Genomic DNA, 22,197 nt, shown 5'->3' on the forward strand with positions numbered 1-22,197 from the left:
GAACTGAAATGAGTAACTGGTTTGTGGACCAGCAGGAACTGGGGCTACTTCCTTCTGCACAACCGAGAAGGAGGAAGTACAAAGGGAGAAATTCTCAGTATTGCACAAACCAAACAGGCACAGTCATTCTTTCATCTCTTCCCCCAAATACTGGCCAAGTAAGTAGAAGCACAGCACAAGCTTACAAATTTACTCACACACACACACACACATTCTAGATAAAACTGTGGGTATTGCTGGAGACAGTGAGACAACTGCTCATTTCACCAAGTCCAGTAGGTCACTTTTCACACCAATTGAGCTGGCTCAATCCCAACATTTTCACCCAGGACTTGCACAATTTTGTTCCTGGGGGTCAAGCCCTGGTTATGCTTTCTGAACCCTGCTCCTTTACCAGCACCACTTCTGTTGCTGGTGTCCAGGGTGGCCAAACCCTGCGCTCTGGAGCCTGTACAGAGGGAGGGTATAAATATCACAGAATCTCTCTGCTGGCTTGAGTTGATAGAAACGTTCTTTAAAGCTCAGCATCAAAGGATTCACTTTAGAAGCTGCAAGCCTTGGTTCTTGTGCCAGCAGCAAGTTCTCCCCATAATTAATTAATGCCGTATTAATTGTGCATGTTCCACGGGCCTGTTGAGGAGGTGTGGCAAGGCCTGCACACGCAGATCAACCTTGCTGGAGCAGCCAAGAGAGGAGCACAGGAGACGGGAGGTAAAAGCCCTCTGGGTGCCTTCAGAGGAACACCGTGTAAGGCAATGTGCTCTGGGGCTGTGGAGGGGCACGTGCTGAGCCCTGCCATGTCACTGCAGCAAACAAGAGGGGCACGGAGGAATCTGCCACCAGCTGCACCCTTGTACAATCTGCTCGGCTCCGGGCCAGCCATGAGCGTCGTCAGCAGCCAAGAGGAGAAGCCCACGGCAGCTGAGTGCCCTCACTCATGGGCAGGGTTTGGCCACAAGTCACAAAATCCTGTGAAATGGCTGCAAGGAGAAAGGGGGAGGAGGAAAAGGGGGATTATTCCACCTCATTTCTGTTGCATTATCCCCAGCTCTCTGCTGGCACCGAGGGCCTGGCAGCGTGGCCTTGCAGGGGCTTTGGCCATGGTTCAAGCAGTGCGGTACATCCAGCCCAGCACATCCACCTCACCACCCCCTGGGAAAGCCAGGGAGCACTCAGGACAGGAACAAGTGGGAAACGGGGATAACCCAGCTGCCAACACCCCCAGTGACGATGCCCATCCTCAGCTGTGCCTCAGGATTTTGCTGGAGATCCCCATCCATCACAACCATGCAGGCCATGCCAGCCTGCACACACCCTTCCCTGCTGCAGCACAGAAACCAGGCACTAAGGTCCAAGTGCTGCTCAAGATGATTTACAAAGCACCAATCCTCTCAAGGCAGTGGACATGTATGTACTTTCAGCTGTAATCTGAATGACTGCTATAGTTAGCTTGAAATCTAACCTGCAAAGACATTTTCACATTAGCTCTTGCAGCAAATTTATTCATCTCTATAAATTTTTGTGGGGGTAAATAATTATTTGTTTCTCTGAAGGTACTGCAAGTTTTGTGTTTGCTTTTTAAAGAACAAAAAAAAAAAGCAGGACTGGCAAGGGAAAATTTTAGCAGAAGTCCAAAGTGAAAGGCATGAAATTAAAAATATATGAAACAACTGTAAAAAGGAGGAAGATAATGCAGAAAATTCAGAAGGTTTATAAACTAAGTGCACAGAATTGTCTCAGCAAGTTACTTTTAGAAAAAAGGAATTTCAGTCTAACCATGCATTTGCTACACCATATCCACAGCAAATGTGAAAGAAATGCAGTTGAAGATCACGCTACTTATTCTGAGAAGACAAAGCACCTTAACAAGCTATACATAGGGAAGCTCTGAAATATAGGCACAAAGCAAAAGCATAAAGAATTCTGCACAAAGCAGGTAATACTTTCCCTTCACGAGGGAGGCAAAATTCAATTTATGTTTACCATATAAAAAGGTGAGTTTTTTTCTTTCACAGTGTTGTGAGAAGGATGAACAGAAATAAACAGACATCTAAACTTCACAAAATTAAATCTATAAGTGCAGATTAAAAAAACTACTTATCTGGAAAGCAAATGGGTGCCAAACCTAAGACTTTTACTGTACACTGTCCCTTTCTTTCAGTAGTTTGAAATAAAAGCTAAACAGATCTCCCTACATTTTTTAAAAATAAAAAGGAAGCTATTTATAGCTGCATTTATTGGAGCCGTTTCCTTATCAGGAAGTACGTAGCTGAGAATTACTATCTGCCTGCATCGGAAATTCTTTCAGGGATACAAAAACCCAAAAAGGAAATTTCCCTTCAAAAATATTCTGTGGGTTTTTTTGCTGCTGGTGGGCTTTTTAAAATAAAATGTCAGTGCTCTGACCAGCTCATAGCCCCTTTGGGATGTTTATTCTGCAAACAAGAAGCTTTAAGACACCTGAGGGAAACATGAAGAAAAAAATGCTCCTAGAGAACTTGAAGAGGGTGAATACTGAGAACACAGTATGAAAATAAATCTTTTTAGCAGGATGCTGAGACAGTGCAAATTCATTACCAGTGCTACAGGATCTACCTCTGAAATCAGTGTGTTTCTAAAGCTCCCAGCCCATCCTGACTGAACTTCTGTGGCTCAGTTCATATGTTCACCCTGCAGCCTCAGGGCAGGAGTGGTGCATAGTCCAAAAGAGTGAAACTACCACTCTTCCTTAGAGAGGAGATGGAAGAAGCCCTTATGGGGGTAGCAGACACCCTCCTGCACCTCACAGCACCAGGTCAGGGCAGAGGCCATGCAGGACATGGGTAGAACAATGCTTTCCTGCAGGACAGGTTCAGGTTCTCATAGCCCATGGGATCCAGTGCTACAAGCAACTCTGTGGTTGGGATAGTGAATCTCCAGCTACAAAGAGCCCCACAGTAAACTCTCAGATTGGAAAACTTCCACTGTCTCCAAAGCAACCCCCATAACCAAGAATTTTCCTTTATCCTTCCTCTCCATTGACTGCAGAACACCCCATACTGTGCCTGTGGACTCCAAAGGCAGGAAGAACATTTTGGTTAATCATTGGAGACGTTAATTTAATTTTTACTTGTCATGGTATAATTTAACATTTTCATTTTCTGGTCTGTATAATTGCCACAGAGCTACCTGACCATGCTGCCAGTGCAGAGCAGACACTTTTTTTTTTCAGTGGGATACAAAAGCACAAGGAGATCAAAACCAGACAGGCAGATGGAATAAATAAAGCAGGGTGCTTCAGCCTATTCCTGGGGTATGACTTCCATGCATAAAAACTCATGAGGAAAGATTTGGAGTTAAGCAAGTTTCCTAATGCTTTGACTCTCAAAAGCCAATCAGTGGTGATTGTTTATTAACTCACAACATCACCAACCATATGCCTATTAAATATATAACTAACTCATAACTTCTTGAACAAGGATCATTGCTACATTAATAGGATCATGTTAGTCCTGCACAAAACACTTTACATGAGAAGTGAGCACATTCAAATGTATTCATCCCATAAAAGTGCACAAGCATTCCACAAGACTGAAAGGCCTGATGCATTAAGAGCTCCACCCTCCCAAGAACCTCTGGAGAATGATACTGCTAAGAGGTTCTTGGCTGAGGTGTTGGGACTGGGCCTCCAAATCTGGATGGAATCATTTTACCAAAAATGTCTTCAACAAACTCAAGAATCATTTAGCCCTTCTGCTCCAGCAGTAAAATGAGGAGTGCTAAAAATGGCATAAAACCCCATTTAATGGATATTTTACCAAGCTGTATTTGTTAAACACCCGAAGGAGTGCCAGCACCAGAGAGGAAAGACATAAAAGTACAGCAGAAAAAAAATCCAGCTTCTCATAAAGGGCATCAAATAATTCTTTTCTTTCTGTGTGTGTATACACATGATCTACCACATTAATTCCTGGGACCTCAAAGCTACAGCAGCTTTCTCCTTAGACACTGCATGTCCCTCTCAGTGCTGGACAGAGCTGTTCCCTCCCAAGAGGCAGCAGCTCATCTCTGCTAAAAGATGATGATGCTTTGCTGTTTCTGCAGGGGTTTTTACCACACTTGTGTTTTGCTGCAAGGCTCTCACCACACAATGGTTTCTTATTGTGGAGTTGTTAGTCATGGCTTACACACAGTTTCTCTTCTGTGTTTTCTCTACTTGTACGGCTGTTTATGAATGCTGCATTCTTTGCATTCATTTTATTTCTTACCAAAAATTTTTTTTAAAAAGAGCAGGGAGCACTTATAACATAATACAAATGAAAAATCAAACAGACATTTGGGATGGAAAGAGAAAAGCAAGCTAATTTTAGGTACACTGATCTTGACAATGTCCCTTTAAGACAAAGCTAAAAATGCTTCAAACCCAGCAATACCATAAATGTCCTGCTGCTTCTGCTTCTTATTCCTCTCCACATTTCCAGGGGAATTCCACAAGGGATCAAGCTTGAATCCCATATTAAAGTGACAAGGCTTCCTTTCCCCTCTGAATAGAGGTGAATGTGTATTTTGGAGATTTAAAACCCTACGGTGAAGCTCTCCAAAAGGGTAAAAGACTGGCTTAGCACCACTGGGACTCCCACCCACACTGCCAGCTTTCCAGAGCCTGAAGCACAGGTCTCTCTGACCTCCCACATTAGGACTGCTTTGCAAGTTCCCACTGAGGCAGGAAGGCTCTACCCCTCCCCACGCTTCCACTGGGAACGGTCAGAGCAGGAAACTGCTGTTAACTCTGGGCAGCAACCAGGCACTTTGGGAAAAATAAACCACTTGATTCTAGAATCTCTCAAGGAGCAGAAAGCAGCTCACAGCAAGTGAGCTTCCTTTACAAGTTTTTTCACACTTAACCTGGATGCTTCTGCCACAGCCACCAGTAAGGAGTGAATAGATTTAGGGTTAAACTCAGCAGCTGTTTGCAAAAGTAACAAGTGAAAGGGCCCTGTGTCACTCCAGTGCAAACCCAGTGACAAGAGGGTTAGTTTCCTGCAGGTGATGAACAAAGACCATGCCAGAAAAATGCAAAGCAGGATCTTCATGATCCAAAGGCCACAGTTTTCCCAGCAGAATCAGTAATGGTGTTTCACTCTTCCCAGTGCAACACAGTCCATATAAAACATTAGCATCTATATTCACAGAATCACAGAATCACTGGGTTGGAAGAGACCTTCAAGATATTGAGTCCAACCCAGCCCTAACATCTCAACCATGGCACCCAGTGCCACATCCAGTCTTTTTTTAAACACATCCAGGGATGGTGACTCCACCATCTCCCCGGGCAGACCGTTCCAGAACTTTATCACTCTTTCTGTGAAAAACTTTTTCCTAATATCCAACCCATAATTCCCTTGATGCAGACTGAGACTGTGTCCTATGGTTCTGTCAGTGCTGCCTGGAGAAGAAACCAACCCCACCTGACTACAGCCACCTTTCAGGGAGTTGTAGAGAGTGATAAGGTCACTCCTGAGTCTCCTTTTCTCCAGGCTGAACACCCCCAGTTCCCTCAGTTGTTCCTCACAGGGTTGGTGCTCCCAGCCCCTCTCCAGCCTCGCTGCCCCCTCTGGATGCACTCAAGCATCTCAATGTCCTCCCCAGTCATGGCACAAGAGTGACTCAGACTGGGCTTCCCACCTGTCCAAGTTCCCTGTTTGGATGATCTCTTTGAGGCTGGCTTGAGATTCACACTAAGAAACCCCTGGGATGCAGGGTGGAGCAGATGAGTTCAATTCAGGTGAGGACCAGAGGGTGCCTGTGGAACAGCCTATCTTAGGTTAGAGGCGCACGATCAGTGCCTCCCCAGCTCATGCTTTGCATCCTGTTTGCCAACAACTGGACACAGCTCAGAGTCCTGAGGGAGCTTTGCTGGGGTTAACCAAAGGAATGGGTACTGAGGCTGACAGGATGGCTGGCTGGGATTTCCACACTCCACTCGGCCTGCCAGTAGATTATTAACAGTTATAAACTGAAAGACCAGGAGGCACTGCTGGATGGACCCTCTCTGAATATCTCACAATAAAATGTGCAAGAATAGCCTATGGCAGAACACAAAGCTGTAACATCAAGATTAAATACTGCAATAAGGTGTTAGCAAGCAGTGCCATTGCCAGGCTTAATTTTTTTCTTTTTTTGCCAAGGGTTGGCATTCGTTACATGCAAGGTGAAAAGCAGATCAGGAGAAAAGGCAAGGGCAGTAAGAGGGAAGAACAAGGTCAAAGTGGCCATAATGTCAGAGAAGAGCAAAGAGAGGTCTAGGAGAAGCCAATAATTTGAGAAAGAGGCCAGCCCAGGTCCCACGAAAATCAGTGGGAATTTAACCACTCATTTCAGCAGGACCAGGATTAGTCTCAGCCACTAATTTGACATTCTGGCCACCTCTCCCAGTCCCTTTGTCATATGAAGCTTTTATTTTATTTTCCCTGTATGTGCGTCAGTCAGTTTTGTTCCATAAAGATCCTTCCAAAGCAAATATTTTCATTGCTTGCTGCTCTAAATGTGGCTTAGGGTAAAGGGCTTTTTTTCCCATCTCACTGCATACTTTCAGTTCAGTGCATTGAATATTCTAGTAACTAAACAACAATATGCTTAATGCTTCAAAGTGGCTTTCCAGCTGCTAGCCAAAACTGTAGAATAATTAACAGGTGCCAAAGGATTAATAATAGGAGTAGCATAATTAATAGACACTATACAGAAAAAAATGAATCCCTGGCAATCCTGAGTGTTGTTGTTTCCTCCACCTTCTCTTAATTGTTTCCTGCATTCCTTTAATAAGAAAAAAAAAAAAAAGAAAACTAGTGCCCTTAAAACACAAATGATACATATAAGCAACAACGCATGATCAGAAGAAAGAAACTGGCAACAAACTGCCTTCAGGTCTAATAAATGCCTTAGTTTAAAGAAACTGCCCAACTGCCTGTCCTACCCTACTACTCATGCCCACACAGAACTTTATTGCACTATATGGAACAGCTAAGGTCACAAAGATGTCGAACTAAAACAGAAGCACTGGACTAGTTCCCACCAATTCAGAGCATCAAAAAATAATACAAATAGCCATGCAGAAAGATTCCTATGAAACACTCACTAAAAACTTAAAAGCCTTTAATATAATCTTAGCAGAAAACTAAACAAATTTCCTTTCTGTCCTTAATGAGGGAAGTAGAACAGACCATAATAACACAGGACAGAGAGATACTAAAATAAAAAAATGTGACCTCACTAGGTGTATGTGACCAGGCCTACATTCTATGAAGTTTATCCAAATCAGCAGTGACCTAGAACTTATCACAGACTGGAAAACCAAAGACCAGAACCCAAGCCTACAATGGAAACAAAAACCACACTGATGATTTTACAAATAGGTCTTTAGTTTTCCCTACCACCACTACACCCCAAAAGTGAGTAGGGTCAAGACAACACTGCAGCCCCAAAGTAAAAGTTCTGCCCTATGAGGTGATGCATGTACTGTGACATCTCAAGTGTATCACCGCACTCTGAACATCGGCGGCTGGGGGGCAGGGGGGGGGATGTTCAGAAAAAAGCCAACAGCAAGAAAAATTAGTTGCTGCCAAGAATTTCTTTGTGTGCAAAGAAAAGTATATGCAGAGTGTCTTACTATGACAATGGGCTGCAGGCTTGTGAAGGATGCCAACATTAAGGAGAGAAGAGTAATTAGTTCAGAGGAACAAATGAACTTTTTACATTTGTTTCAAGAGAAAACTCTGAAATCTTTGCCCATGAGATCACTCTCCCTAAACAAACACACACATGTTCCCAAGAGAAGATGCCCTTCAGAGATAAAAATCAAATTGTACAAATCAACATAAGCATGCAAGGGGGAATGACGTTGCACAGGACCAGAGCATGCAACAAATCCTTTCTCAGCACTGGGATTTCTTATGTCTCTCTTTTTGAAGAAGTTTTATAATGAAGGAAACAAAAGAAAACCATGAAGCCTGTAGCACACATTTACAGTTGCTGTTTTAGCAAGCAAACCACCTTATTTTTAGCTTGCATATTACAAAAAAGGAAAAACCTGTTTTCTCCATAATTCAGAACATATTAACAGACACTGAAAAGGGTTGTCGTAGCCATCTCATACATGCTGTATCCTCTATCCAGTTCCAAGAGCTGTTTATTACAAGGTCATAGCATAAAATAAATAGTTAATAACATTTTACCAGATGGGACCAAGAATAAAATGAAAATAAAGAACACACAGACCCCCACCACAAAAGCCCACTAACCTTCTCTGTGACAAAATGGAGTGTTTCCCCAGAGATAAGGGGTATGTAAATAGTTCCAGAGGACTTCCACCTATTTCTTCATTTTTCATTATCACAATACCTGGTTTTGTATTATTTTTCAAAACATTTAAGAGCCTTTGAACTCATGGGTTTTTTTCATTTTACAGTGAGGGATCTAAAACAACGTGTCCAAGGTCCCAGAAGGCACCAAGGGCAGCACCTTGTGTGTGAGCGGAACTTGCTTCTCTTCAATCCTCAGTAAAAAATGTCCATTTTCCAAACACTCCTATCTGACATTAGTGTCATCTACTGGAGTTCATACATGTCTGCATGGCAGACACACCAGGGACAAAGAGCACCTGTTTCTGATTACACATCTGACATGTAGGAAAGGAAATTCCCCAGCTCCCCACTGGTATTTTGTGACAATGCCCCCAACACTCTGTTCCTGGGGGATGTTAGGCAGACAAGTACGTTTAAAAGTATGGGTCAAAAGTCCCTTACAGAAAATGCAGCACCAGAGAAAGGTATGATTTATCCAGAAATTATTCTTACTACCCCAGAGATTTAAAGTTAAGACTGATTACACTGCATTTCTATACAACAGGCTAGCTGGGGAGAAAGCAGCTACTTAGAACATGAAAGGCTGTGTGAGAAGGGGAAAGTGCCTCCACATCACCCCCAGGAAAAGGTGTTTGGCTGTATACTTTTAGCTCTGTTGACCAAAGAGAAGGAAGCTTGTAGCTTGTTTTTTGTTTCCAGGTCCATATTCCACCCTTCCAAACTGCACTTCTTTTTCCAGTCTCTGGATGAAATCAGCACAGCCCGCCTGAGGCTCATTTGCTCACTAAGCAGTGAGAAATAATTTATCACACCAAAGGAAACTGCTTTACTTATTGTTCTGATATTTTTGCTTGGTGCTCTCAGAGTGATCTGGAACATTAGAAACAGTGAAATTTGTTATAAGAAGTCATAAAATTGCCTGAATTCAGAGTGCTCTACGTATTCCACATGAAATATTTTCTCTAGGTCTCTCTTTGGGTCACCTGCACCCATGGCACAGGTAGATGAAGATGTGTGGGTTGGCACTGAACCCTGCCCTGGTGTTGCTGAACACCATCAGAATGTCATGGAAACAGAAGGATTTCAGGCCTGACAACCTATTGGCTCTGTGTGTGTGAGTAGAGGAATTTACCACATCTCCCTGTTCTACTGCAATGAGGAAGGCCTGAAAGAAGTTATGTTCCACATAAACAACAAAAACAACCATAGGGATGGAACATAACAAAATCTCAGATCTAGAAAATCCTTGGACTTTGCAAATCTAAACCCAAGCCTGAACTAGAAATTAGTTACTTTGCCTGACTTCTGAGGCAGTTTGGATTTAAGATCAAAGCTGTACCTCAGACACATCTCTAAAAATAAACAAACAAACAAAAAATAAATGAGAGGAGTCCATGCAGGAACTGAAAAATCCTATATTAATGCCTCTTAAAACCTCATGACACGAAATCCAAAAGGAACTGAGTTATTTCTATACACAGTATTAGCAAGACTAGTGGAATATCATCTTCACTTCTCTTGTCTTCACCTTAAGAAAGATGTCTGAAGTGGCAGTCGGTTCACAGAGGTGATATAAACAGAATTTGAAATCTGAAAGCTTAACAGGAAGACTGATAGCCTTAAGAACCTCTCCTTCCTCTCCAGTTTAGCTAAGAAAAGGTTAAGAAGTGACAATCTAAAAGCACCTATATCAGGAGGAGTCTTTTGACAATATTTAGCAGGAAAGGCGATAATGAGATCTAATAGTTGGAAACTGAAGCTGACTAATTCAAACTATAAATAGGACACTTAAAAAAAAAAGCAAATAAGGAGATAATTAAGCATTAAAAGAACATCTAGAGACCTTATATCCTCCTCATCACATAAGTTTTTTACATGAAGAGCAGAAATCTTTCAGCACATGTTGTAGCTCAGATACTGGACCTAAACACAGCAGATACTGCATGAAGTTTTGTAACAAAAGATATACCAGAGATCATTTTAGAAACTCACACTGGCTGCTCCTTGCCTAGCTATGAAGCTATTTACTTAAAGAGTGGTTTTAACAGTGTTTGGGTGGTCTGTTGATTGACAACAATGCTTTGTGTCAATACTGACTGCATACTGAGCTACAAAAGACTACACTGCCATTGACTACAATTAGTAAAGCTATGTAAATGTGTTCATGCTGTTTATGACCTCAGACACTAACTTTATGGAAGGCTATTTCACAGATATTTCATGATTAATCATCTGTGCTTTTACACTGCAACAAGTCAGACTGGTGTGGAAATACTAAAGGGAAAGAAGCCTAGCAAATTTAAAAATGTGCCAACCAAAAGAACAGAAAAACCAAAACAAGAGTCAAGGTGAAAGGTTGGATCACATTCTAAAAATATTGGGAAAGAAGTCTTCACTGAGAGGAAGCTTTATAAATCCAACACTATCCAGCATGCTGGCTGGATGGGAAGGAAGCAGGTACAGCATGTACCACCACGTTCAGTATCAAGAGTCTCTGCCTCCCTGCCTTATGTATCTGCCAGACACAGTGGGGAGGGCAATAATAGCTGGAAACCCAGCTGAGATCCTGGCTGTGGAGTGGACAGACAGCAGAAGTAAACAGCAACAACTACTGCAATGAGTTAAAAACCCACAAGATCTGAGGATGAACAGCATCAGTATGGAAAAGAACTGCTGGAGAAAAACTGCTTCTGTGTTAGTGGTTTTTTTTTTTTTTTTTTTTTTTTTTTTTGTGCCTAGTTTGGGCAAAGCATAGAAATGCCCTGTGAGTGTGGCAGCCAAGTCCTCTCTGGGCCAGGGGAACAGCTGAGCAGCCACACACACGTGCAGACAGGCCTGGGAGCTCACAGATGCTCAGGCAGGGACCAGACACAGTCAGAAACACTGCAGCAGCAGCTCCCATTCCCACCAGGAAGCACAGAAAACTGGGCCACACAGGACATGTGACACAGCATGGGAACGAGTGACCTTGGGGCAGAGTAACTCAGTGGCCAGCAAGGGAGCGAGCACAGGACTACAGAAATGCTTTGAATACAGTTTGCATCCAGAAAAGGAGTGTGTTTCGAAGACAGCTGAAGATAGGAATGACAGTGTCTTGTGACAAACATAGACTTCCCCCTCTTCCCCCAGTAAGATCCCAAACCCATTTGTCAGAGGGCAAAGCACAAAGTTTTGTTTGCTCCTGGCCCTCTTGTTCATTGTTGCTTAAGTATCCCAGGCATGTAACACCTGACAAAAGTTTACTTAAAACATCTTTATTTCCATCAGAACTGCTTCCCCTCCAAAAAGGAAAATTCCACTCTTTTTGTCCCCATCCTAATTCACTTCTCACTGGCCAACAGTCCTTGGCCTTTCCTATTTGTCAAACATTAAATCATCTCAGCAAGGAAGTACCTGGCTCTGATCTTGCCCTCAGCTCCAGTTTTTGTTCCAGTGTCAGTGATATGCCCCTCCTCCTTAGTGGCATCCTTTTGTGCACAGCTAAGCTCATTCCTCCTTTCCCACTGCCTCTGGCAGCAATCATGCTCTGCTCTAGAGAGCCTGGGCATCACAAGTATTTGAGACCCCTCAGAACCTGAAAATAGCCACAGCACAAATGCATTCCACTTGCCACAGCTGGTGAAACTCTGACCTTGTGTTGCAGAACGTAACTGAGCAATTCCAGTAAAGTGGAAGGAAACACACTTCCTGTCAGAATAAACCCTCCATATTTGTGCCTGTCACAAAAAACAGCCCAAATGCTGGACAAGGAGTGCAGGAGATGGGAGGGGAGATTCAGCATTCTGTATTTAAGAGTCATTTTCTTCAGTTAAAAACAACAGTCAGGAAAACCAAACCAGCTAGAGCTTATTAAACAACAACAAAAAAAGTATAAAGCCAGGGACTTCCCTGTTCTCTTCCATAAAACCAGAACTCCTCACCCTGCCCCACCCCCTCCTCAGTCCAAGAACTTAAGCAGCCTGGTGCTGACACTCACGCAGGTGTGCTGGCAGTCTGACGGTGTCTTCCTCCATCCTGATGGCTTGAGGCACTGGGACATGTAGTGGTGACGAGGTGTAATTTGGTACCGGGCTCGCTGGAGGTGTGTACGAAATTCTTTCCTGCTGTTAAAAGAAAGTGGGGGGAGGGGGAGGGAGAGAAAGAGAGAGGACAACGTGAACTTTGGAACAGCGGTATGAAACCATGGCAGAGGAGGTGGATGTGGGTGGAAGGAAGGAAGTGTGTGCCTGGTGATGTGCCCTAGTGATGCACCAGCTGCCCAGGGAGCCCCAGAGCACACACAGAACACAGCAGCCAGCGCTGCCCAGTGCTGAGGAGGGGCCAAGCACCTTTTAGGGGGGCAGGATTACTTTTCAAGAGAGCCATGAAGTTTCCAAGGGCCTTCTCAGAAATTTGCCAAGGGAGGAACAGGGAAATGACATGCAAGTGGGGAGACTCTGAGGGCTTTATGTCAGTGAAAATCTGACAGCAAGTCCATGATACAAGCGTGAGTACCACTGAAGCGCCAAAACCACTTAATCTTACGTTAACAAATCAGTCATGATCTGAACAAGCTAAGTGTTTAGCACTATACCCCTTCCTACCATTTAAAAGACATTAATCAGTAACTTTTGTCAGTGCTGCAGAAAAACACATCACCAAAGACTCCTCTATTTACCATCAAGTAACGTAGAACTCTTGTTTTTGCTAAACGAGTTACTATTACCTTCTTTGAAGTAGTTTAACTTGCAACCAAGTACAGTCAAACAGAGTTAAAGAGCAACTTGTGAATGTTGTATTAGTTTCATAACTGTCACAATTAGGTTCTTACTTAGGAAAATGCCTGACGAGAAATCTAAGACTGAAACTTCACGTTATCTGAAGGGAAAATTCTTCCATATTCTAAGCCTCCAATCATAGTACAAAATATACCCTTTGTAAATAAACATAGCCACAATTTAAAAGAAACATAAAAAATTATTATATGCTTCCTGGAAGGTAATGCATGTTATTCTCCAGAATACTGACACACCAGTGCAAGTATGGATTTACATCCCTGCACATACAAAAGCAGAAGGAGGTACTTTAATTTCTGAGCATTTGCAGGACAGTACAAGTGCAGCCTCTCACCCTGACCTTGATCTCCGGCAAACGGAAAAGACAAATTTGGTGCTGGACCAAGAGAAGGTAATTGCTTCCATGACAAACCACAGCATTATCACAGCCATGAGACAGGAAAATAGACTGAGGCTGACAGAGGCACCTGCAGAATGTAATGTAAGCACCCTTGCCACCAAAGGGAAAGGGAGGTTTGCAAAAAACTCTGCAGGCAAATTATCCAAAAATAAAGGGAGCACCTAGAAAGTCTTGCAGCCACTATTTCAAAGCAAGCCCAGTTCAATCTTTTGCAAGGTGCTGTTTGCTGCTCAGCTCAAGTAGAACCAGAAGTTTACCCTCAACATCAGAAGTCCCACCACAACACCCTATAACCACATGGCAGAGAAGATTGACAGCATGTGGAGAACACACTATTATAGGTTTAGACACAGTGAGAAGACAAGCCTGTTTCACTCCACCATCAGTTTGTTATTTCTGCAAGAATGGCCCCTGTGTCTGTCAGCTCAGTACTTTTTAAAGAGAAATTGTTCTGTCTTATGGTCCTGTCTCCCACAAACTCAGTTTCTTTCTACTCATCACTGGCCAGGCAACAACAACCCATTACCCAGCATGAATTCAGTTTTTTGCAGTTACCAAACAGGGATGTTCACTGTGATGCAATGAAGGACGCACCTGTGCAGCTACAAGGCATTATTTGATTTCTCAGCTTCCCCAACTCCCTCCCTGACCCAAACCAGCTGATTCTGTGCTTCCTGTTGCAGAGCAGTGGCTCTGCATCTCTGCCCCTGGTGCACAGCACCCCTGGAGGGGAGGCAGACCTGGCACTTCCCAGCATTTCCTGCTGCCATCCACAGCGCAGGTAATCGAACCACACTGCAGCCGCTCACTTTGTTCATGGAGACATTCATAAAAAGAGGAACACTTCTGAAACACAGCCACACAGATGCTGCCTCTGTTAATGGGCACTGGAGGATAGGTGGGAGACCCAAAGTACTTTTCCTCCCTCCTGAAAAATGCAGGATACAGTCAAAGCTTGGGTAACATTGCAAGCTCACTGAATCACCACCACAAAGACAAAGTGGCTTCAAAGGGTCTCCTCACTGGCCAAGAACAGGTAGAAAATTAAATCCAGAACCTATCCACTTCCCTTAAGACCCAGGAGGTGCTGTATCAAACCAAGGCATTATGCTTCCAGTATGTGCTAGCGTTACTGATCAGCATCCTAAAGGCATACCATAACTTGATTTATACCATGGCAGTTTCATTGAGCATTACTGTTTTAAACAAATGCATTTAATTCATTGTTTCCTAGTATTCATAAAGACAAGACAGCCAAAACCAAACAAGATATGGAACTGCAGTAACTTTTCCCACACATCTTGGATATCCACAGCACTGTGTGAATTACTATTTGCAGAAGGCATTTTACAAGGCACCAAGGGGAGTTAGCTATCCAATTCCTATTAGTGCCTTTGAAATGCCCTCTCTTGCTAATCCTGCATTTTTCTGTCAGCACCTTTAGCCTAAATATCAAAGCAATTTACAGACATTAGGTAAGTCTTTCTTTTTATTAGACACACAGACAACCTGAGTTACAGCAAGAGCACAGCTCAAATGAGCTAAGTAATTTCAGAGTTAAGCTGTCTTGAAAAAGGACAGCATGTGCCTCTCAAGGACAATACATTTAACAACTGCATGCTGAAAGAGCTGCCCTTTAACTGTCCTGGACAGATTTCCAAAAGGTGTGAAATGGTAATGGCACAGGGAGGTCAAGACACTGGGCTTGTGGAAGAAATTAGCTTAATCCCTGTTTGCAGCATGGGGCAGTAACATGGCTGGCAGCAGAACTGCAAGCACCAGTCCAGTTCTACAACCTGGCCCTGCTCAGTGCTCAGCCACAGGCAGTGCTCAGCCTGCACAGCCAATGCACAAGGTCACATGTGCTCCTCCAGGCTTTCTGAGGCTTTCTAGAGTCACGTTTCCAGGAGGTACCTCTTGGGCTCACACCACTGAGAACGCACTGCATTCATCTTCGCAACTCCAGGACTGCCCAGTGCTTCTCTCTGTGGAATCCACCAAACAAAAACATGGCTGGTGTCTCATGCTTCTAAGGTTAGGCAACCAGATACTCTGCCACTAGGAATTTTTCTGAAAGCATTTCCTAACTAGCCAAGTTTAATATTTCCCTTTGTATTAAGGCCAAGAATGGTAGTCTTGTTCAAGCCACAGCTTGGGAGGAAGGATGGGTAGTGCTGGTAGAACCTGCATGAACCTTGCGTGTTCTTGAGCAAACAGCCTTGCTGCAGCTTAATGTACTGGTAAAAGAAACTAAATCAATATACATTTGATGTGGTCCTGTGAGATTTTTGGTGATGAGTGCTAAGAAAGAGCTTGGTACTACCACATTCCTTATTCACCACCTGCCAGGGGACTCTATAAACATCTAAACCTACAAGGGACCAAATGCTCATCCCCAAACAATTACCAGCTAAGAAATTTCAAAATAGCAACTCCTAAGCATTTTGCCAGTAGCCACAAAGAGGTGACTAAAACAGATGGCATATTGCTTGCTGTCATCATTTTTGATCAGTTTCTTCAACTCACAGGGAGTCAAGAAAGTTTCACCATGAAATTTCATGTTGCTTACAGTAATTGAAGAGCTACACAGAATCAGTTTTTATGGAAGGCCCTCCCTGGGGTTTACTCTGGTGACTGGTGCTCCAAGAGGGCCACCTGGACAAGCAGGCAGATCTGCTGAGAGTAGGACATACTTTCACCTGCCCAACTGAGCAGAGACAGGCTGAAACACATGGCTAAAATTCAAGAGAGTCTATGGGCTCTTTCTCTTTACTAAATATTCAGCTGCTGAGAATACCATAGATAAAGCCATCCTGTCTAAATCAAAAGCTATACTGACTGTGACTATGTAGTAGCCATGTACGTAACAGCTGACTGGACTCCCAAAGCCAAAGAACACACTAATTTCAGTTTGGAGAACTGGGGTACATCCTTTACAGACAAAAACCACCTGAACAGAATTTTCTCTATCACGAACACAAATCATTCATATTGCTAAAATAAAAATAATAATTTTAAAAAAATCAAACTATCAAAATTAAATTTAAAAGAAGTCTAACAGTTGAGGATGAATGAGGCTGCAAATAAAAATAGCTTCAGGCTTTTGATATAATTGCACTCTTCTAAACTCCAAAGCAACAGCCTTGCAATCTGATAGTCTTTTTGTCCCTTTACTAAGTTCACTCATATGGCAGGCACAAAGAAGATACACGTTCTTGTAGAAATGAAAATAAAATATGTAAGAAAGTCTGCTAAGCATGCTCTTATGTTGTCCCAATGACATGATTATTTCAGTAGCTGGATAGGTGGCATAGTAAAACTACTTTTTTTAACTGATAAAGCAAAGAAATGCAATACCTATGCAGCAGTTTTCAGGAAACCAAACCAGGCAATGCGGTCTGCAAATACCTCGTGTTGGACAGAAAAAGCAGCTGACCTTAATCACTGAATAAAAGCTTTCTCATCTACTGCACATAATGATACCACATAGGGAGAAAGGAATTGAGAGTGAAAGCTGACACATTTGTCTCCCAGGGTGCTGTGTACCTGTGCCATGAAATGGAAAGACAGGCTAAGGCACCAGGAGCCAGGGGAACATGGGAGGGTCTGGTTTTCCTACTGTGGATCCTTATAAGAGTAGGTGGCTCAAGCATAGCAGAGGGGGAAAAAGGGCCTTAGAGACAAGAGTGGCTGGGGAAAAATGATGTGTTTGCAGGAAAAATTCAGAAGGCCCTGAACATCTGGGCACCCAGCAGGACAATGACAGCAAACCAGCCACAGAGCAGCACAGAGAAAACAGCCAGAGATTTGAGTAAATCAGTCCTTAGGGAAGCAAGTGAGGAGAAGAGGAAAGAGAAGGAAGACAGATGCACTCATTCACCAGTGGTTTGTACGCAATACCACAGCTGCATAGGAAAATCCAGAAGATCACTGTGAGATGAGTTACATGGTCTAACATAAGGAGCAGGAAGGAATCAGAGCCTCTAATGGACTGAATAGCACATTTGGGGACTTTGCTCAATGTTAGAGTTTGCATACTCCAACTTCTGCCAGGGACAAGGCTCAGACCCCAAAATAAGCCAACTAGAGCTCTGCAGTAACAGGGGATGAATTCAACTCTCCACTTCCCTCCCCTCCCCCAGCTGCTGTCGTCTTCTTAATTTCCATGGCAGACATCTCCTAATTTCTGATCGCATTAATATAGCAATTCACGTCAAATCTATAGCAGCATAATCAGCGCACCATCAGTAATTAGAGAAATTAAAACAAACACAGCTCTCTGGAATGGACCTTATGCAAAGCAGCACTGGGAAAGATTAACATCTCGTTTCCTGGGCAGAAAGCAGAGATTGTCAGTAACCTCAGCAATTTTGTGAAGTTCAGCTCCTCCTTCCAGCCTGTCCTCCCTGCACAGGGGCAGGTGATGGCTCTCCTCCCATGCCTCAATCCTTACTCAAGCAAATAAAAAACAAAACATAGTGGTGCAATGGTTCATCACAAAGGGAAGGGGAAAAGAGACAGTGGGGAAGTTCATGCTTCTCCCATAGTGATTACAGCCACTGTCCTAATTAAATTAAAATTGTACAGACAGCAATACCAATGCACTTGTGTGCTATGAAAAGGCAGTTTGAGGAGGTCAATGCTGTCATTGGAAATGCCATGATACAGCTGCATTATTGTATAAGCACTCCAAAATATTTCAAATTAGCAAGTATTAAAGCAGCAAAAAACTAGCTTAACCACACACTTAAATTTTTTTTTTTTTGCTGCTAATATGGGGGAATAGAGAACAGAACAGGCTATGTGAAGATACTATCAGGTAAAATTAGAATATAAAACTAAGGCAACTCAGTACAGTTCAAAGGATCAATCATTTATATGTATAATAAAGAATTTCATCTGTGGATATCCCAGTTAGGCAGCAGAAAACACACATGAGGCAGATGCTGGTTCCAATTTTCAAAGCAGAATTATCATAGTCCAAAAAGGAATAAAGCCTTATCTATGCACCAGCAAGGCTCCAAGAAGAGGCAGCAAAGCTGGGACTTGGCCCCCCGACCTACTGCTTCAAGGCAGAAGTCAACCATGGATTCAACTGCCTGACATTAGAAACTATCTGCCCCCAGCCCTTTTCAACATGTATCTCCAAAATTTGCATCCTGGGGTTGTCACTGCAATGTTCCTCTGAAGAACTTGCTACTGCCCTGTCTTTAAGCAGGGCATGGAAAAAGCTGGGCCACTACTGCAACCCATAGGGTCCCCTTGGCATCTATACCATGATTTGTTGGTACACTCAGTCCACAAAAAGCACCACAGGAGGCTCAAGAGAGACAGTTAATTGTATAGCTAGGAAAAAAAAAAATCCCACATGAGGCTTTGAAGTACTGTGGCCAGTGAGTAAGCAGCAGGGAAGCAAGGAAGGCAACAGCAAAGAACTTTCCAGGCTTAGCTGCATGTCAGAGATATTTCACTGCACTTTTTGTGTTCTCTTTTCTAAAACAGGCAGGGCTGGGAAGCCTCATCTCTGTAACATACGGTGGTTGTACAACCCAGCCTGTGTGTGTGGGAATTAACACCCTGAACACTCTTACTGCAGTCATGTGCTCATTTCAGGGCAAGGCTCCTGGAGGCCATGAAACTGAGATGGGAAGACTAAGGGGAAACATGGTGTACAGGGAGCTGCCCTCTCATGAGTTATGGGAAAGCTCCTCTTCTGCATCTCAGGGCTGGCATGGCATAAGTGTTTTTACTTGGCTGCATGACTGAGCTGTCAAAGTTGCAATGTCACTGTGCATTCAAATACACATCCAAGGACAATCATCATTTCTGATCTTCCTGCCATGGCTGAGCATTGCCTTCTGAACATTTCTACTGAAGCTACAGTTACTGTGGACAGGGTCCTTCACAAAAGAGGATATCAAATATTTACATAGCACAAATCACAGGTCAGAACTGTCACACAGACGAGGTCAACTCATTCACTGTCCTGGGATATCTAATTGCCCATCAGTTAAGTAGTGAAAAAATCATGGGAGAGCAATTCACATTAAAGTCATAGCTTCTTTTAACCCTCAGTCACTGATGGAAACAGAATCCCTGCAGAGCTACAACATCCTGAAATACACATTTAGAAAATACCACTTACAAATATAAGAAATTGCCCTTCTTGGTCCGAATACACAGCTGGATCCTGCTCCCATCTGTACCTGCAAAATTCTTCAGTGAATTTTATTTATTTTTTTAAAAGTGTTTCTTGTCCAGATTTACACTGCTAATATGGGGGAGTAAAATCCACATATGGACCTCACTCTCTCTGTAACTCAAGCTTATTTATATTGGCATACACCCCTGCATTTCCACCACAGGATTTCTCCACACTTCAGACTTCTGGCAGACTTTCCATGAAAAAGGACATGCCAAATGCCCAGAGAAACCTGGGAGTACCATGCCAAGGTCTAATGCTGCACCTTACAGTTTGTAATCCTGAAGATTCAAGTAGTGCCACAGTAACCCAGCACACACAGCATGGCAGGGAAGTGTGCCACATCCCGTTGTTCCAAAACACCTCTAAGTAGGTAAAAACAATTTTCCAGAGAGAATCTAGGCCAGTCTGGGAATAGGACAGCTATAATAAGGGCTGCTGGTGAAAAAAATGGGCAGATCTACTTGAGTAAAACTAAAGAGAATCTTCAACAAAAGAAGACAGCCAAATAAAATACCCATTCTCAAAGACTGTCTGAGTAAACTACTCCAGAAACAAGGGATCATGGATGTTTGTCATTATAAAATATCACAAAGATTCAGATTATTTAACTCCCAATTAAATGCAGAGGGAGTTCCTAGAAAGGGCCATACTTGCACTGACCTTGACTTCTGTACAGAAACTGGATATGGAACAAACATCAAATTACAATCTTCCTGTCCCCCTATTCTTTCACCTACTCCAACTACTTACTTCAATGTGAGCAACATTAAGATCAGTGTGACTAGAAAAGGAAGCTCTAGCTGGCAAAGGAGAGTATATAAAAAACAGCTGGTAGGATTTCACCTAGAATATTGCATCCTGCACATTTGCAGGCTCTTCATTCTGCATCATACACACACACACCCCTATGTATGCAAGACAGGCAAGTTTTGCAAGAGTCAAACAATCCAACTTGTAAGGAAGGACTAAAGGAACTACTGGGATGGACAAAAGAAAGGACAGATACAGCCCAACATCCAAAAGGAAACACAGAGGGAAGAGAAGGTAATCTGGAAGACATATCGCAGAAGGATAAGCTAGTAAGAAGCTGTGATCAAAACATAAAGATGCATAGGGAGACCACGGAAAGAAGACGAGTTACATAAAAAGAAACAAAATCTGCAGAAGGTCAGCCTGTAAAAAATGGATTTTTTTTTTTAAACAAGCTATTTAGCAGCTTTTGTAAGGTCTCTCCAGTTAGCAGTCTAATAGTATGAGAATGCAAAGTAGAAGAAACTGAACTTTTTGCTGATCATCAGACACCAAAATACTACTTAGAAAGAGAAAACAAACCACCTGGGGGATAGTATGAGACACAGTAAAATCTTTTATTTCCTATAAAACATGGTCCTTCCAGCACAAGACCATCAGGATTGGCAGAATTTGAAGGGGAGTTTTAAAATATTTGCACAGAAACAGCTGGTCATGGTACTTCATGTCTGATCCAAAAGAATAGATGTGCTTCCATGTGTGTTCAAAGAGGAGCTGAAGCTCCTGAACAAGACATACTTTTAAGAAGTGGCAGATGACAGGAAAAGAGCAGAGCCTGAATTCAACAATATGGTCTATATTCCATGGACAATGACAGGGTCAAGTGATGGCTCTTTATTAAATGCTTTCTCTTCCATTAATGCTGCACACTCTAATGATTTGACCATTGCTATTAACAAATCTGCCATGTCCCTGCCTGGAGCTAATAAGTAATTAACTAAGCAGGTGAATATTCTGTTGCGTAAGGAGAGCTATTAGCAATCCTTTCCCAACTGCTCTGAAAACAAGAGATGCCTTCCAGGTATGACCTGTCCATGTGACAGGGTACACCCCACACAGACCTTATTCCTTCACTCTGGAAATTCCAGAGGCACTCCCAGCACTCAGAAGAGGAACAAGAAGTGGATCACCTCCTGTACAGGGGCGCTGCACAGGGCTGGGTGGCAGATGCCAGACAGCAAAGCACAGGATAAAACAAGTTCCACAGAAGAGGTTTGAAGAGAAATGGTGAGGACACAAGTTTGCCTGCTCCCAGACCTGCTGTGACTCTCCAAAACAACTTGTGGCACTACCACAGCCCTCACTGCTCTGGTTGTGCCAACAGGACAATGGGATAAATGCTGAGGCCCACAGGTGTGTCAAGTCCTGTGACAAATCTCAGTTTAGCTGCTTTCCTTCTGCCATAGCTTTTCCTGTTCATTAAGTTCCCCAATTGTTTTAATTGCTCCTTTCAACCTCTGCATCACTTTTTGTTCTTCCTCAAATTATTATTTTGTTTTAGCTCATAATCCTGAAGCATTGGTTATGATGTTGTTCCTGGCAGAAGAGAAGTGCTGAAGTTTCACTCTGGTTATCTTTGGCTTGTTTTCACAACTAAGCATTGCTGGTTCACCTCTGAATGGACACTGTAGTGAGAGCCACTCCACCCTTACCATAAGACTGCCTCTG

General features: G+C 43.1%; 1 protein-coding gene across 3 annotated transcripts in view; it reads right to left on the reverse strand.

Moving 5' to 3' along the window:
* Window positions 1–22,197, reverse strand: part of ETV6 (ETS variant transcription factor 6) — a 127,398-nt gene that overhangs the window by 72,025 nt on the left and 33,176 nt on the right. For 2 of the 3 annotated variants that reach the window (XM_009095097.4, XM_018919715.3), the window contains one exon: window positions 12,316–12,442. In XM_009095097.4, the coding sequence (XP_009093345.1) occupies window positions 12,316–12,442 (127 nt within the window). The remainder of the gene's footprint in view (window positions 1–12,315; window positions 12,443–22,197) is intronic. The other variant, XM_018919714.3, reaches the window with a different exon arrangement.

This window comes from Serinus canaria, chromosome 1A (assembly GCF_022539315.1).
Source record: "Serinus canaria isolate serCan28SL12 chromosome 1A, serCan2020, whole genome shotgun sequence".
Taxonomy (NCBI): domain Eukaryota; kingdom Metazoa; phylum Chordata; class Aves; order Passeriformes; family Fringillidae; genus Serinus; species Serinus canaria.